The 17,740-nt window shown below is 37.3% G+C and overlaps 1 protein-coding gene across 1 annotated transcript in view; it reads left to right on the forward strand.

The window, feature by feature from the left end:
- Positions 1 to 549: 549 nt before the first annotated feature.
- tnn (tenascin N) overlaps positions 550 to 17,740 on the forward strand; it is a 35,511-nt gene continuing 18,320 nt past the window's right edge. Inside the window, exons 1-8 of the mRNA XM_004079245.5 lie at positions 550 to 739; positions 6,744 to 6,944; positions 7,092 to 7,283; positions 7,488 to 7,862; positions 10,863 to 10,996; positions 11,084 to 11,213; positions 13,621 to 13,803; positions 14,170 to 14,259. Coding sequence (XP_004079293.1) covers positions 6,746 to 6,944; positions 7,092 to 7,283; positions 7,488 to 7,862; positions 10,863 to 10,996; positions 11,084 to 11,213; positions 13,621 to 13,803; positions 14,170 to 14,259 — 1,303 coding nt within the window. The 5' untranslated portion in view covers positions 550 to 739; positions 6,744 to 6,745. The remainder of the gene's footprint in view (positions 740 to 6,743; positions 6,945 to 7,091; positions 7,284 to 7,487; positions 7,863 to 10,862; positions 10,997 to 11,083; positions 11,214 to 13,620; positions 13,804 to 14,169; positions 14,260 to 17,740) is intronic.

Consider the following 17,740-nt stretch of genomic DNA (forward strand, 5'->3'; position numbering starts at 1 on the left):
GACTAGCTGGCTGTTTTTGTTGCCAGTCGTCAGAACATTGAAGGCTCCAAAGTTTATCAGATGCTACTTCCTAGAATTAAGCCAGTTTGCCAGGTTTTCTGTGTTCCTTTTTATTTATTTATTTATTTATTTATTTATTTATTTATTTATTTATTTATTTATTTATTTATTTATTTATTTATTTATTTATTTATTTATTTATTTTTATTTTGCACTTTTCAAACCTGGTTGCCAAATATAATACTGTCTTTGTACATTTCATTCTTAACCAACCTTGTGGCTGTTGTTACTTCCTCTGCTGTGGACCCTGGTCCTTAATCCTTTAATTTTGTTGAAAGACACAATCACATCATCGTCTACCTCATCCACTACTGTATCTAACTGCATTTTAAGAGAAACTAAAACTCTTGTGAAATTTTTCACAATACCTGTCTAAATTAAAATGTTTAAAAAACTAAATAAAATGAACCATGCACTCTAAGATGTGCAACAACTTTAAAGAAAAAGGAGCAGAAACACTCCCAGTTTGCCCATTGGTCTAGATCCATTTGGGGAGACTGAAACACTTCAAGAAGGAGGGAGGGAGAAGAAAAGTCACCAACAGCTTGGGGATCTTTGAATCACTTGCTTTGACCTGTCAACAGGTGGCAGAAGGAGAGGTTTGGGGAGTGCTGTTCAGTCCTTCTGAGAGAAGAAAGGAATAACTTGAAGGAGAAAGCAAAAAAAAAAAACCTCAAGGGTAAGCTGCTTAATTGGTCTTTTATTCTTTCTATTTGGTTAAAAAACTAAAATGAAATCTACAGTTTCTTAAAGCTTCTTGATAGGTCTGTAAGAGATTTTGTGTTCGAATTATCTATTTACCTTTACCCATACTGCCTCCTAAAAAAAAATAAATCAAAATGGGAGTTCTGTCTGTCTGTCTGTCTGTCTGTCTGCCCGCCTGCCTGTCTGTCTGTCTGTCTGTCTGTCTGTCTGTCTGTCTGTCTGCCTGCCTGCCTGCCTGCCTGCCTGCCTGTCTGTCTGTCTGTCTGTCTGCCTGCCTGCCTGCCTGCCTGCCTGCCTGTCTGTCTGTCTGTCTGTCTGTCTGTCTGTCTGTCTGTCTGTCTGCCTGCCTGCCTGCCTGCCTGCCTGTCTGTCTGTCTGTAATAAAAAATAAAAATCAAATGATTCAATAAATCAGTACAAATATGATATAAAAACATTGCATACTTTGCATTAGGGTTTGGGTTTTTTGGAAGGACTGTAAGAGTATTAAATAAATCAACATTATTATTTTCCCAAAGTAGTAACGGTGACAGCATTTGTTGAAGCCCATCACTCATGACTCATACATCAAATGAATAGCTCCATTGTGCTGTGGATAATCTTCTATTATCTGTCAACAAAGACACGGGTATTCATTTCCCTTTGTGATAATAACCCAAATGTTTACAATAATTTTGTGCCGGGGATGATAGATACTCTCTCAGGGCTTTCGATCCGGGAGATTTACCTTTAAGGCTACTGTGCTGGCTCCGGAGATACACAGAAGCTTTCAGAAAATAGGCTGCAGATGTGGGCCTTCAGCCATGCAAAATGTCAGAGGGGAGAGCAGGCGGAGAAAAAAGGACAAAGACAAGGCTATAACCCTAAGTGGGTGGCTTATAAAAGGTGGTCAGGTTGTATCATTTGACTGCTTTCTCTTTGGATGGTGTATTTTTTTGATCAGCTGTGATCAGTTGATTCAAGATAACCTCTTCCCACGTGAATAAAGCTGGAAATATTTCAATTTTCTCAGTGCTTATCCACAGCATGTATAGGCTTTTAGGTGCTTCATAAATTTGTTTTTGTTGCACATCCTTTCTAAATAGAAGAAGCCCCTCACGGCTCTAATTCCAGGTTTCTCCTGAGGTCCTCTTGTGGTTTTTGAGGCAGCAGGAGGCAGACGAAATCATGAAGTTAAGAGGTCTGCTCTCACACAGTAATTGCTCTCAGATGCATTTTATCATTTAACTTTCCACATTCTGTTTGCAAGCTGCAAGCTGTTTTGCAAAAGAAAAGGGGAAGAGCGTCTCTCTCATAAGAGCATGAATGACCTGACTACATCTGACCTCCTTGCCTGTTGGTTCATTCCAGAGAGATTGGTCCCCAGGTGAAACCTGGTGAAAAGTCAACCTTGTGAGGCTTCACGACTCTCTGAAGAGGAAACAGAAGCATTTTTATTCTGCATCCTCTTTTTAATTGTACCAGGAGTTTCAGGTTAATTATTTTAGAAGACTTATTTTTGCAGTCTTCCCTTTCTTCTTTTATGTGTCAACAAGCATTTTTGTTGCTTTAACATTTACTAAATATCCCCAGGAGTAAGTTTTTTTATTTTTATTTTTACAGCATGTTGAAGTTTACTCACTTCCACCTAAAAAAACAGACAGAAATCTAATCTGGTAGGGTTGCCTTCTCACGGAGAGCCTTTCTGTGGTCCTGCTGTGAGTTCAAGCTGTAAAGAGATGAGCGACAGTCATGTGCGTTTTCCTTGTTAACGTGGAGGACACTAAAACCAAACATGTGTTCAACAGTTTTATGATAGTTAAAATGCACTGCATCCAAAATATGCACCCTACTGAGAACTGTATCAGCCTGGTGCAAATGTCAAGTATGTCCTTGAGTCACCTGTCATTTTCATACACGTCTTGTCCCTTTTGTGGAATTAAAGTAAAATAAAAAGGTGTTGTGGAGCAGAAACTGTTGTATTAGATAAGGTGGGATGTATCTGTATTAGAAAACAAAAATGACATGTTTTAGAAAGACATCTGACTGCATTTAAGTAAATGACTCAGTTTCTATCTGGGAATGGTGGTGTTGGACCCTATATGCTGAAGACCGGGCATGGTGGCAGAAACCAAACTCTAACATGACAAAACCCAGGGCGTAACAAAAGAGTGACAAAGCAGAGCAGAACAGATGACCTGACAAGGAAGAACTGAAAACCAGACACTCAAATAGACTGAGGGTAGTGAACTGAAATGAATGCAGCTGTGAATCATGACACACCTGAAACTGCTGTGATTGAGGGACAATTCGAAACAGAACAAGACCAAAAACCATAAAATAACCAGACCAAGTTCACAATCCTTACATAAACAACATATAAAGCAAGTATTGTGGAGTAGATGAGATGCAGTCAAGTCATACAGATTTTCTCTTTTTTCAACCCCCCCTGAATCCTGTGCACTGCGCACAGGAGTTAGTGCTGCTCAAGTGATGAGTCTGCACGCTTTGCAAGCTCCTAAGAGCTTCACCACACACACCACAATCGTACTTTCCATTTTAATGGCGTCCCCTTAAGGTGGCTGCAGAGTCTCAAGCACTCCTCTCTACAACCTTTCACAGGAACAGACAACCCAAAAACCTACAGCACCCCTATAGCTCAATCTCCTGTTCTGGTGCATGTGACTAAGGTTTAACGCCATTACTCTGATTGACAAATAAAATGGTTTCTCTTTGTTGTTTTTACTCTGTGGCACATAGTTTTAGACACTCTAGTTATTGTTTTGTCTCTTCTATAAACATTTCTCGTGCTACTGATTAAATGAGATTTGGAGACATTTCTAAAGACGGAACCTCAACCTCAAGATACTGTAGGTGGACCTCAACAAATCATTAAGTAAGACAGAAAATGTGGTTTTAAAATGAGCACATACAGTTCAGACCAACAGTTTGGACACACCTTCCCATTCATTTGAATGAGAAGGTGTGTCCAAACTTTTGGTCTGTACTGTAGGTTTTGCAATGCATCTATATCCGTGTTTGTTTAGCCCTTGTGCTATCTTAAGCACTTTCACATTGGGAATGAGGTCATCGAGACCCCCCCCCCACAAGACAGTGCGCTGAACCTTTTTCTTCAATGATTTGTGATCTTCACTGGTGTCCATGGATTACATGAAATCCTCTCCACCTTTGTCCACCTTTGTCATGGTAGGGAGAACACGTCAATGGTCATCTTGACCCCATAGGATAGGGTTACTATGGAACGAGGTCTATCATGCATTTTTATTTACATCTTGAATGAGAGCTAACAAGTGAGGTTGTGTTCCGGTTCCGGGTTATACAGCATATGAATGACTTTTAAAAGTAACATAATTTGCATATATTTCAGATGCTGCATTTGCCATGTTGATTTCTAAAATAGTTATTTTTGACGTAGTACTTAAGTAATTCATCTTTGGCATGTGCTTTATTGATACCTTATGATTATTAATTCTGTCTGATAAAACCTAGGAACCGGATATTGATAAATCATGTAATAAAATGGTTATAGTATAACGGGGTGGGATTATATAAGTTAGCTTCCTTCCACTCCCTTTCAAGCAATATTTATTAATTATGTCTAATTACCCTAAGTTTGATTAGTTACTGTATGAATGTATAACTGATGATTATATTGCTTTTGTGTATTATTTCTATTTGATTGCTTGAAATAAATCATTTCAAATCAAAAAAAATTTTCAAATCAAGACATTTGTTTATGAATAAATAAAGAATGATAATCAGGCCCACACATGGACATGTCCAAAAGAATTTCGGCACACACGGCTGCTCCTTTTGTGCCTAAAGTTATACTACAGATACAGAGCCAGAGGATATTCATTAGCAATGCTGGAAACCTGACAATTACTTAGAAAATGATCTGATGATAACTTGCAATATTAAAAAAAAAATTGACAAGGAGAAATGGAGATTCGCATGAAGCACCTTGATGAACATTGGCATTTTAAACTGCAATTGCGTCTGTCCATCTGGCTAACTGCCAAACAACATAGGGCAGTCTTTCCATCAATCCTTTTACCACATTCACTCTCAATCACTCACTTAATCCATCGTGTTTCCCCATTTAATTGTCCTTGCTGTCTTTCCCGTTTCCTTCTCATGATGTCTCTTAACTTGATCACTTATTTACTTGCAATACTCTTTAAGAAATAATAAAAAAAACTGCTGAAACAGAAACTCCAAAGAGACTATCTCTTTGGGGAAAATGTAAGAATTTATGGCAGATGGAAGAGCTTATGTGTTGATTTGCAAGCCTTTTACAATCTTTACCTCTTACTCCACCCTTAACTTTTCCAGCTGTTTTATTGGATAAGCACATGTTCTGAACATTTAATTTAAAAAGTACAGAAAGAATATGAAATAATTCATAAGTAAGATTTACCCAAAACACTGAGCCTAAAATTATTTTTTTCCATTTTATGGGCATCTTTGAGCTTTTAAAACTATAAAAAAAAAATAAAAAAAACGCGAGCAGCAGCAGTGACATCAGGATCTTACTGCATTGCTTTTTTAAATTTTACCCCAGAAAAATTAATTCAAATCAGAGACCAGAGGAACTTTTTGAAGCTGAAAAAGGGCATGCTATTTTGACAGCATGCAATTTGGTTTCTTGGAGAAAACCGCCGCAGATTGGGGTTCAGATGACATCACTACCATTAGATACAGTGACATCATCAGTACAGCGGAAAAAACTGCGTTTTTGCTGTTTTAAAATGCCTGACTGAAGAGTGCTCCATAGTTTAGCGTAGAAAGATTGAAGGATTGATAAATATCTGTTGCCAAGCACCAACACTTGCAAACTAAACTATGCAAATATGTGAACCCAACAGTAAAAGTTTTCTTTGATTAAATAAACACTGTGTGCCTCGCTGAATCTGTGTGAACTCCTGCATAGTCTGCACAATATTTCTGTCCTCACGTCTTAAATAAGAAAACAGACAGAACAAAAATGACCTTTTTCAAAACTTGAGACTCAGAGGAAGTGAAGTGCAACGGAAAAGATTTGTAATTTCTCTGGTCTGCTCCACATTTTGCAGTTGCAAAAATATACAATCAATACAAAACAGACACAACAGAAGAAATGGCATGTTTAGTGTTATGTCCATGTTCTTGTAAAACTTACAAAAAAAAATCCAATGTTCTTGATGTTCCACACTGATCATGAGATTAAACTCAAATTACGAAGACATATCAGTTTTAGACTGTCAGAAACAGATAAAATTCAGTCTTCTCCTAGTTTTTTTTCCCATCTTCATAAACGTGTTAGCCACATAGTTGTAGAAAATAAAAAATTAACAAATCCTAATTTCCTGTCTCTTTCAAAGAGCCGTGAGCTGTTACAGCTGTGCTCAGGAACCATTCGGTGGTTTAACCCGCAATGCAACCCCTCAATTCTGCATGTAAAGCAGGGAGGTATTGGGTCCCATTTTTAGAGTCTTTGGTACTATCCAACTGTATTTGAATCCACAACTGCCCAGTCTCAGGGCGGACACTTTAATCATTGAGCTGTATGTGTGAGCCGGATGTTTACACGGCAGTAGAGGATTAATAGTTCAGAGCATGAAAGAAGTAGCATTTGTTACTTACAATTAAAAGAAAGATGATAAAACAGACAAAGATTCTGCTTGTCAGATGAAGAAGAGTGAGAGAAAGAATTTTTGCATCAATTGCTTTTACTGTTAAATAAAAAATGTTTTAATGTTGCAGGTTTAGCTCAGCAAAAATTGTTCACTTCCTCATAACGACCTGTAAACAATTAACCAATGCTCTTCATGCTTGCATTGCTCTCTCAAAGTTTGTTCTCTACATAACTTTCTTTTTTATTTACTTACATGCAGTTATTATGTGAACAGTAACCTCGATGCCTGTCTTTGTCAAGAAAAAAAAGGAAAAAACCTGGGAAAAATCCCCCAATCATGGGCTCTCACCTTCCTCTGCAGAAATGACCACTGGACTTCTACAGAGGGCCTCGTGTCTGCTGGTCCTACTATGCATCGTGTCACATTGTGTGAGCCTCACGGACAACCAGCCCAGTCCCTCAACCGCAGAGCAGGGATTGACCTTCAGCCACGTCTATAAGATTGACATCCCAGGGAGCTCTGTTGACACACTAGAATGTCTGCAACCCAAGGACGAAGCAGGTTGTACTGCAGCTAAAGAAACGAGAGAGGCAACCAAAGAGCACAAACAAACTGTGATATTGTGATCTGCGAATGTTTGTTTATTAATGAGGCACTTCAAGGTCTTTTAAGAGCTAAAACTTTAGTTTCTTTGTGTCATGTTCTTAGGTCTGCAAACAGACGTCACAAAAAACGGAGAAAATGAAATCCTCTTTAAACACAACATCCGTTTGCAAACACCAAAGTGTGACTGTGAGGAGTCAGAAAGTTTCAAGTCTCTCCTGTACAGAGTTAATGGACTGGAAGAAGAAGTCCAATACCTAAAGCTCCAGTGCGTCCAGGGATGTTGTAAAACAGCAGGTAGGCTGTCACAACCAATGCAGTTAGGCTGTGAAGGTAGAAGGTTGATGTTTTATTGAGGACATGCCAGCTTCCAGAAAAAAAATGGCTTATAGTATGCTAGCATATTTTAATGTGATATTTTGAAATAATTTGTGTACTAATTATAAAAAATAAAGAAGCATGGAAGTAGCTACAAAAAGTGTAACCTTGATATTTCTTCAGGTGTGGACACAAGTTGTAGTGGCCATGGCACTTACCAACAGGAATCCTGCAGCTGCGTCTGTACCCCGGGATGGGAAGGCCCTGATTGCTCCGTTTCTTCCTGCCCCGACGAGTGTAACGACAATGGCCGGTGCGTTGATGGGAAATGCGAGTGCTATGAGGGGTACAGTGGCAAGGACTGCAGCCTGCTGACGTGCCCGAACAATTGCAACGATAAGGGACAGTGCGTGGATGGAAAATGTGTGTGCTTCTCACATTTTACTGGCGAGGACTGCAGTACCCCAACATGCCCTGATAACTGCAATGGCAACGGACGCTGTGTGAATGGCCAGTGCGTCTGTGATGAAGGCCTTTATGGAGAGGACTGTTCCTCAGGTGAGCACTATAGACAGGTAAAGATGATCAATGCACTGAAGTTGTGTAAGTGAACATTTGTGACAAAGTTTTACAACTTTGGAGCTCTGCTCAAAAGAAAGTGATTGTGATCAATTCCCTTGTGAAAGTTACATACAACATCAATGGGTACTTGCCTAATTGACAGTATTATTTTAGATAAAGCCACAGCTGCTCACTGAGGAGTAAATAACTTTAAGAAGGTGCAGAGGTGTGTCAAAAAATGACAAACACCTCAATGACCTAAATACAAATGTACCTTTTATTTATCATTTTTTCTTTTATCCCAATTCTAAATTTTGCCCTTAATTAATTACATTAAAAAGTGAACTTAAATCTAATATATGTTTTAATGGAATTTAAAATAAAGTTTTGAAAATAACAAATATGTGAATTTCTAACTAAAGACATAACTACATTCTTAAAATAGTTATGATCTTTAAAAATAGATGTGTATGTATATATACATATATATATATATATATATATATATATATATATATATATATATATATATATATATATATATATATATATATATATATATATATATATATACAGAGAGAGAGAGAGAGAGAGAGAGAGAAAGAGAAAGAGAGAGATCAATCTCCAAACTTTATTTGTATTGCACTTTTCATATAAACATTTACTTTGAAAAGTACTTTCCATGCCCTATGATCAACAAAATGCAAAAATACACAATATTTAAATAGAAAGTTGTAAATTAAGTAGAAAAAAATGAGAATTTAATATCATGAAATACAGTGAAACTAATCAGTTAATTTTATTTTTCAATAAAATCAATACACAAGGAAATAGAAAATTACAAAAATAAAAAATAACATAAAATATATGATTACAATTAATGAAAAATTAAAAATACAAAGAATTTAAACGACTAACTTTAAACCAAATACTACATAAAAAAAAAAAAAAAAACGTTGAATGATTAAAATAAGTAAACTCGTTAAACAGAATTAATGTTACAAAATAAATTTTTTGGAGATAAAATGTAGACAAATAAGTGAATCGCTCATAAAAGACATAAAACATCAAGCTACATTAGCTAAAAAAGGTATGAAAAATTGTTGTCTTTAAAAATCTTCACAGAAGCCGATGCTCTCCGTTTCTCAGGGACAGGTAGGGGTCATAACAGTGAAATACAGCCTCCCCATTTTTATTCTTACATTGGGAATTGTTTTACAAACTCAAACATGAGGACCTGGGAGTTCTGGGAGTTATGTGTGGTAAAAGAAGATCTGAAAAACAGGAAGGGCTGAAACCATTAAGAGAATTAAAAATGTTTTTAGAGAAATGTTAAAATGAATCCTGGAACTGACAGGCAGCCAAGGCAAAGATCTTAAATAGGAATAATATGAACTCTCCTTCTGGTCCCTGTTAAGAGGCAAGTAGCTAAGCTTTTATTAAATCTCTGTTGCAGCCTGGTTGGAACACCAAGTGACGCCAACCATTATGATATTATTCTGACCTATGGAATTCAAAGCATTTCTCTCAGCAGTCACTTCAAATCCAGCAGCCGTCTAGCACTTTTGGTTGGCTGACCTATGTATTTGGCCTGAAGATAGCTAATGACATTAGGTCACAGAGTACCACAGGAATATACCAAGACCTGTCAGTTTTTCTAGGGGCTCCGTACTGCTTATAGCCTGCAGGAAAAACATCACCTTTCCTGCTAAATTCTTTCCTCAACCACTTATACTGGACTGCCTCAGGAAAGGAGAGCAAAATTGCATTCTTGAGCAATTTTGAGCCAGAGAAGCAGAAATGTGAATAGTAGCAGCCGAGCATGGAAAGAGACTTCATGGTGTAAGGGTAAATTTAACTTCATACTGATTTTTTGTTTTTCGGAGTAAACAAAAATCACATTAATTGAATAAAAAACTAAATCTCTCTCAATATATTTTACCTACTACAACTGCTTTTCATGTTCCTCAATATGATTCTTGCTCAAAATACACATTACCAACCTACATGTATTATCTTCAAGGTTTTATTAAAAGGAACTTTATCACCTGTGTGCAGGTGATAACAGGATACATGCTTTTCACCTCACAGTAGCAGGTCAGCTGTGTCAAACTCTGAGTTTCCTCAAGCTGTGCTGGCAGCTTGACAGAAAGCAGAGAAAGGCAGATCTGCAGCTTTGTGTGGCGGTCCTGTTGATCCAAAGCCAACGTCAATATTGGCACCTTGTGAGTGGAGAAGTCATAGTGGAAAAGGAAAGAGGGACGTAAAAACAAAAACTGATGTTGTTCTTAGGTGTAGGTAATAAACGCAATAAATGCTGGGAGCATGGGAGCAAAAATCTAAACAGTTGAGACATTCTTTTCTTTATGTGGCTATTTTTCATTTCAGCACCAGGATGTAGATGTTGATCTACATTCTGATATATGGCAGTGATAACAGTGTGGGGCATTGCATTCCTTGTAGTAATGTCTTTTCATGTTTTTAAATAAACTGTGCCTTTGTGCTTTAAAAACCTTTAGAAAAAAGGGTTTTACAGATTGGGCCTCTTTTTTAGTTTTAACTTGCTAATTTAATCATTCCAGTTTGTCTGATCTTATTAATCGGCAAAAGTTGTTAACATCTAAACCATTGCAGAAACTTGTTATTTGATTTAAGACTGCTTTCAAGCAATTTAATATTTTTTAGTTACTCTATGAGTCAGCTCTCTCCCACGATCTTAATTTTAAAAGAGCAACCTCTCAGATTAACCACTGAGAAGCCATGTTTAATTTCAGCTAGTTATTAAACACCTGATCTTGAAATACTGCTTCTGCTGGGTCAATGACTTCTTTGCTTTTTGTTATAAACCATTCGAAAAGGTGTCTTCAAAAGGCCTTAAGGTAAACGTCATATGGAGGTGTCAGTTAAGCTGGAAGACGTGAAGACTGACAGCCAGAGACAAGGGAATTCAGATAGCGATTTAAAAATAAATCTGATTAGAGTCTGCTTCTCTCTCAGTCCTATCACCTCAGGGTCTGCGGTTGGTCCAGCAGACTGACGTCTCGCTCCTGGTTGAATGGGAATCTGTTCGAGGGGCTGAGTACTATGTGTTGAAATATTATCCAAAATATGATGAGGGTTCAATGAAGCAGGTAAATTGTCGCTGTTTGATTGAAAGCATTTTAAAAACACGTTTTTTTTTCTTTACAAATTCCTCAAAGCACCTTCTGTTTCTCTAGATTCAGATTCCCAACACAAAGAATTCCTACCTCATCACAGATCTGACTCCAGGAGTAACCTACATTGTTGAAGTGTACGCTGTCATCAAACAGATCCAAAGTGAAGCAGAGATGATTGAAGCCACCACAGGTGAGTGCAGACATGTGATCAAGAAAAAACCCTAAAACAAGCTTAAAAATGTGTTTCCTGTTGATAGAATAATATTTAAAAAATACAGTTAAGTTTGATTGAAGGTAGCAGGATGGTCTAAAGTACGGATGGGGCTAAAATTCAATTCAATTTAAATAAAAATGCCCAATTTAGAGTTATTAAAAAAGTCATAAAAAAAAGAAAATGTTTCTCATTAGTGAGTAAAAAAGTTTAGAGCCCCACTCTAATCCTTTTTGATCCATTGTAAAAGCATTACAACTGCTCTTTTAATTATAATTAGGTCGTTTCTTTCCAAAATAAAAATATCTGTATTGTTTTCTACGACATAGTTTCTGCAGAGCAAAACTGCAGAGGAAAACAAAGACGTAAATTGATTTATTCATCTTAAGCAGATGCATCAGAATGGATTGTAGCTTCTACGTCACTGCTACAAACTTTTTCAAACCACCTTTTTTCGTCTGCTCCTGATTCATAACGATTTGGATAAAAAATACTCAGAAACACAATTTTAAGCTTAATGTTCTGTAAATATTTCCTCCATCATGGGAAAAAGGCCACAAGAACATGTTAAAAACACAAAAAACACGATTTTCATCGGAGTAGGTCTTTTAGTAAATTGATTACAGAAGACAACCGTGAAGCCCCTGGGTTCCAGCAGGTCCAAAGTGTTAGCAGAAGGTGTAATAAAGGCTCAGTGGAAATTCATCCAAACACATGGTACATTTATTTTTCAGACTTAAACAGAAAGACATCAGCATCATGTCTTGATCAGGGGAGTCTTGGTGACGCGTAAACAAATGACTACTGTGCCTGTTTCAATTATTCTAAATCAGCGCTGATAGTTCTTCACTCATCCTTTACTATTTATTTAGCTTAATGTGCTGTGCTAAAAAGCAATGAACAAGGAATGAGTCTGTCATTACTAAGTGTTTCATTAAGCATTGGTTTGTTAGATGTGAAATCTTAAAGTAATTGCATGGAAATGCCTCCATGGATGTGTTTAATGTAAGCTGTTGCTAACAGATGTGGTAGCAGACAGATGTGTAGAGTAAGAGATTATTTAGCAGAATTAATGGCAGTGACAGAGCTAAATAAGTGGGAGATGAGCTTTCCTTTAGAAAGCACGGAAAACCTCTCTAACGTGTTCTCACATGGGCGTAAGAAAACACGACGGCACGCGGGCTTTGACTGCGGCGCAAGCAGAATGAAGCAGGCATTCCACTGTCTGCATAGTTTTCATTTAACTTCAAACGTTGTCCTACTTCAAAAGACAGTAAGAAAATGTTTTCCTGTTTTCAAAGGCAAGAAAAGCTGGTATAAATTATGATTCTCTTTTCTTTTGGTGGGTTTGCCATTTTGTCCATATGTCGCAAATCCAGAAGAACCCTGTCGGCATGGTAACATTCCGGGTTGTTTAGCCCTCATCTGTAAATGCAATTACATTTAATTCATATTTCTCAAAAGCGTATTCTTTTCTATGGAAGGCTTAAAAAAAAAGCTTAGTATTTAAGAAGGAAGCCATTCAAGAATTTATACACAATGTTTTTCATCACTAAATCAATCTAAAATGTAAGATTTAGAAGAGATCTAACTTCAGCTCAAAACAAATGCAAATATTACAATAACAATCAAATCAATTTTTGGTAACTAGAATGTATGTTTTTAAAATATTGTTGTTCCTGTTGTTTAACCCATAAGAACCCAGACAAATTTGTCCTGAAAAATTAAATAATGTAGAATACATAACAAACCAGGTGGATCAAAACACATTTCTTCTATTCTTCTTTTACACTGATGTCACCATGGGTTCTTACGGGTTAAAATCTGTTGTTGGGAATTTTTCTTTTAATTTCACTTTTGTTATTTGCATGTTGGAAATAATTTACTAAAATAAAAATAAATTTTAAAAATAACAATTTCTAAGCTCACTGAAACGTTTAGTTGAATAATATTTCTGTTTTAAAACAATATTTACAAATGAAACAGCCGGTGTATTTAATCTGTGGATTTACCATTAGACATTTAAATAATCACAGTGATAAGTTTCCAACTTTTCTTCATCACCATCATATGTGTGGATTCCAAGCTTAATTTGTAGTGTTTTCTTAGTGTGCACATGCAAGCTTTTTGTTTCATCAAAGATTTGCAAAGACAGGAAAAAGCTAATATTACATTTATTAAATGAATTTTCCCCCCCAGTTTTCATATATTCTGAAGTGGTTGAATGGAAATTCCTTCTTGGCCCCTTCCTTAGGAACATCACATTTTAAGGAGCCAGGAATTCCTTTTAGAAGTCATAGGGACATGCTTCTGATTAACACAAATGCCCTAATGTAGCCATTGCATTCTGTACTCTCAGTTCCACCAAACCTTGTATCCTTCCCAGATGTCTCTACCATTGATGATATCCGAGTCCTTGGCCAGACGGAGATCTCTATCCTGGTGGACTGGAAGAATCCACGGGCTGAAGTGGATTATTTTAGGCTGAAACACACGCATCCATCAGGGCAGGAAGAGGAGCAGAGTGTGCAGAGGAGTCAAGAGGCACGCACCAAACACACTATTGTGGGTGAGTCTGGAAGCTGAAAACTGAACAGTGAGGTGTTTGTGAGCCAAATGCTTTAAAGTGGATACACATTTCTCAGTTGAGAAATGTTAAAAATCAGCTGAATGAAAACGGATAGTTCTATTTTCAATTGAATTCACACACACACACACATGGAGTCGATTCCCTGAGCTTTTAAAGCATGTATAAACATTCGTTCATAAATGTTTTTCTTTTGGTCAGATAATTCATAATTGGAGTGAGTCATTAGGGTTTCCATGTTTTGTTTTTTTCCTGAGTTCATGAACCAAAGAACATAGAAGAAGTGAGTAAGCCTAATTTTTCCTTAATGATTTGGTGTTAAAAAGAAAAATACACATTTTTCCACAGGTTTGTATCCAGGAACAGAGTACCAAATCTCTGTACAGGCCATCAAAGGAAACAATGAGGGAAAACCTTCCATTGCAGCAGGAGCCACAGGTCAGTAACATTCAGTGTTTTTAGCAGCAGGCAGAGTCCAGCTGTCCTCAAATTGACTGCTTGCTGATGGTAAATGCACAGCGAATGCATTTGTGAAAGACGGCAAGAAGTGGATGTGTCTGACTTTTAAAAAATGATAGCTCAGCCAAAACTGGAAGATGATTTAAGAACCAACAACGATAATCACATTTCACTTAGATCTGAACGGGCTACAGAATCCAGGAAAGCATTCAGCTTTTGTCAGATCATCCATAATTCAAAAGTGGTTGGAACCTAACAGGGTAAACACATAATCAGTCATACTCAGCTCTGACGTACCGTATCATTGAACTTGCTGTTACCTTCAGCCTACAACTGCATAATGAATACAGCAAATAAGGGCCACAATTATAGGTCAAGGATAGACAAGGCTGGAAATTACATTTAATAATCCCAGTGATTTTTAATCACTGAAGTGAGCACAATCACAGAGTGGAAACATGATATGGAAGGAACATCTAAAACGCATCTGGTGGTTAAGGTGAGAAGTACCGTGATTTATTGAGTCAGTCTGGTCATGCTATAGGATACCAGTCTATTTGTCTGTGTTTTGTACGGATTCTGGTACAGGGGTGGGGGTGTTTAATAATGTAAGAATCATTTCTGACATTCAGTAGAGTCAGATACAAACAAAAAGTTGTCACTTTACTTCAGTTCATCCCTTTTTTCTCTTACTTCTTTAATACCCTTCCTTATCTTAAATCAAATCTGACCGGCATTATAAAAAAAAAGTCACGTTTGCGTATATGTCAAAGTGCAACGCTTCTCAACAAATCAGCCAAGCTCGGTGTTACCAGATTCACACATCAAATCTTGTCCAACCTGGAAGCAATATGACTTAATATCTGAGGCACCGGCTTTCGCTTCGTGTGTCCCGCCCATTTCATGACGTCAACCTGGAGTCGACCTCGGCAGCGTTTCTGCGTCTCGCCCGCACAAACAAACAACACTTAAACTTTTGCAAAGATGGATGTGCACATTGTGTATATAAAAGAAAAGCGTTTTTGCCAAACATCTCCAGCAGAGAAAGAGTATGTTAGCCTGGGGGCGGTGCTGGCAGTGCAGACTCTTCCTGGAAGGGGCTTTTCTCCTTGGTCTACATCAACCTGAGAACCAGCTCGTTTTTGTGGATTAGGAGGGTCTGGTGCTCAGAGCTCAGGTTTTTAGAGGAATATTCAGAAATCCGTGAACAGATCAAAATACCGGTTTGGGGTCGTTTTTCGTGAGGAATTAACATTATAATACACTTAAAATCTCAAAAAAGTTGTTTTTGCATGTAGAGTCACTCTAGAATTCACATATAAGTCGCTTCTGAGTATAAGTCACACATCTGGCCAGACTATGTAAAGAAAACTGCGACTTATGATTAAGAATTATGGCACTCAGATCAAGGTTTTATATTAATTTAATTTAGTCATCAGCTTTTGTATTGTCAAGACTCAACCTTTTCTTCTTCCAGAGGCACACAGGTACCTGCATGTTTTTTTCTGTCTATTGCTGTTGTTACACTGTGAAAGTTTGGCTCCTACATGTGTGGTACAATCACTGAGTCTGTGAGTGTGAATGGGCTAATCTACAACAGACAGACAGTGGCTTGTCTCCACCTGAGCAGCGACAATCCATCATTTTAGGTATAACATGAAGAGGCTTACATGTGATTGAAGAGGATATTGCACAGCTCTCTTTGCCAGAGCTTCTGGCCTGGTTTCATGATGACTGGCATGACACTAAAGAAGAAAGCAGGCACATATTATCTCTCTAAACACGTTGTTTGCCTCCGGCCAGCATGTCTATGCAACAGGGAGGAGAAAAAGAAAAAGAATCAAGAAATATAAATACACTTATAAATGCATGCCAGAAAAGAAACTAGAAAAAAAAAGGAAAGGAGGTTGCATTAAAATACTAATTTGCATGTGGGAGCAGTTAAAAGTAAGAATGCAATAGGTATTCCATAAAAAGGAGAGGATATTAAAGGGTTAAAGTGAATTAATTTATTTGATTTGTTGAGACCTAACAGGAAGCTTCAGCCTTTTCCTGAGTGATTGTTATTTTTATCAGATTAATCAGATTTTTTGAAATGGAACAGTACAACCTGCACGACAAGCTACTGCACGTTTCATCTGTAGTTGCTATAAATTATTGGACAGACCTAAGAGCTCCTTTTTTACCAGGGGACTTCACAACAACACATATGTCACACATGCCATGCTGTAGTCTCTCTAAAAATGAGGCCCTATTGACTTCCTCTTTAAACATGGTGTATAGCTTCCACTGTACCGTGTACACGTGGTGCTGTGCTGCGAAGCTGAAAGTGATGAAAGACAGCCTGTTCCACTGTGCCCTGTGGTCAATGGCCCTGCTGAACACGGCACCCATAATGGATAATGTGTTTTCCAAATGACTTTAGCTACAGCTTGTGTTGTGTAGCCACAGATGCTGCACGGCAAGTGAAGTAGAACGTCTAAAGTAACCGGATCCATCATGCCTCTTAACTTCAGAGCAAATGATGGCTTTCAAAGCTTAAGTAATAAAAAACTAATAACGTATATGGTATGTCAGCCACCCAAGGCTGCAGCGGTGTACACAGCAAAAGAAAAAAAAAACACTTAGAACACTTCAAACGTAGGGAAAAATCTTGTGTTCTAAAGTGGAGCCCGTACATGATTTTGAGTGGGAACTTGATGGGAACTTTTAGACACAGACATATAGTATTACAAAATGCGAGTGGGTATAAAAACACCAGCCACAAAAAAGTTATTTTTTTTATTTCAAAGCCACAGCTTAAATTTTTGACTGACTATTTTTTACTATAACTCCATAAAGTGGCAAACTTGTTGATTGGCAGGTGGTTTGACCAATTAAAACCATCAAAATTTCAATTTTCTCTAAATATTACAATAATTCAAAGAAGTCACGCAATAGATGTAATCCTTATGTGTTTACCTTTACACAATCTTATTTCTCTCAAGAAGAAGCTTATTTTTTAGGACAAACTCATTCAAACTCTTTTCACCACAAGCTTCTTCAGATGAGGCCAGGTTTATTTTGATTTGAAAACTTCACTAAAAATAAAAATATTTAACCATTTAAGTTTAAAGCTAGCATTTCCAGTATGACAGTATAGTTTCGTTGCTCGTTGTCTTGATTTATTTCAGCTTTTATTCTGTTTCCCATCATCACTGCCTGTGATTTGCTTTCCCAGGTGGTTCCAATAGGATTTATTGTAAACATGTGTTTGCAAGAATGTGCTCTTTAGTGTGAGTGAGCTATGAGTAAACAGTTAAAGTCCATTTTGTCCCAATTTGTACTTTGACTCTTTTATGACCCACCATTTTTTAAACTTGGAGTTAAAAAAAAAAAACGAAGAAAAAAAAAACGGACTGTTATAAATTCTCCTGTGCAGTTCATCTCCCGTCAGGCTGTCAGGCTGTAACCACAAGGA

This window comes from Oryzias latipes, chromosome 17, assembly GCF_053564925.1.
Source record: "Oryzias latipes strain Hd-rR chromosome 17, Olatipes_Hd-rR_3.1".
Classification (NCBI taxonomy): Eukaryota; Metazoa; Chordata; class Actinopteri; order Beloniformes; family Adrianichthyidae; genus Oryzias; species Oryzias latipes.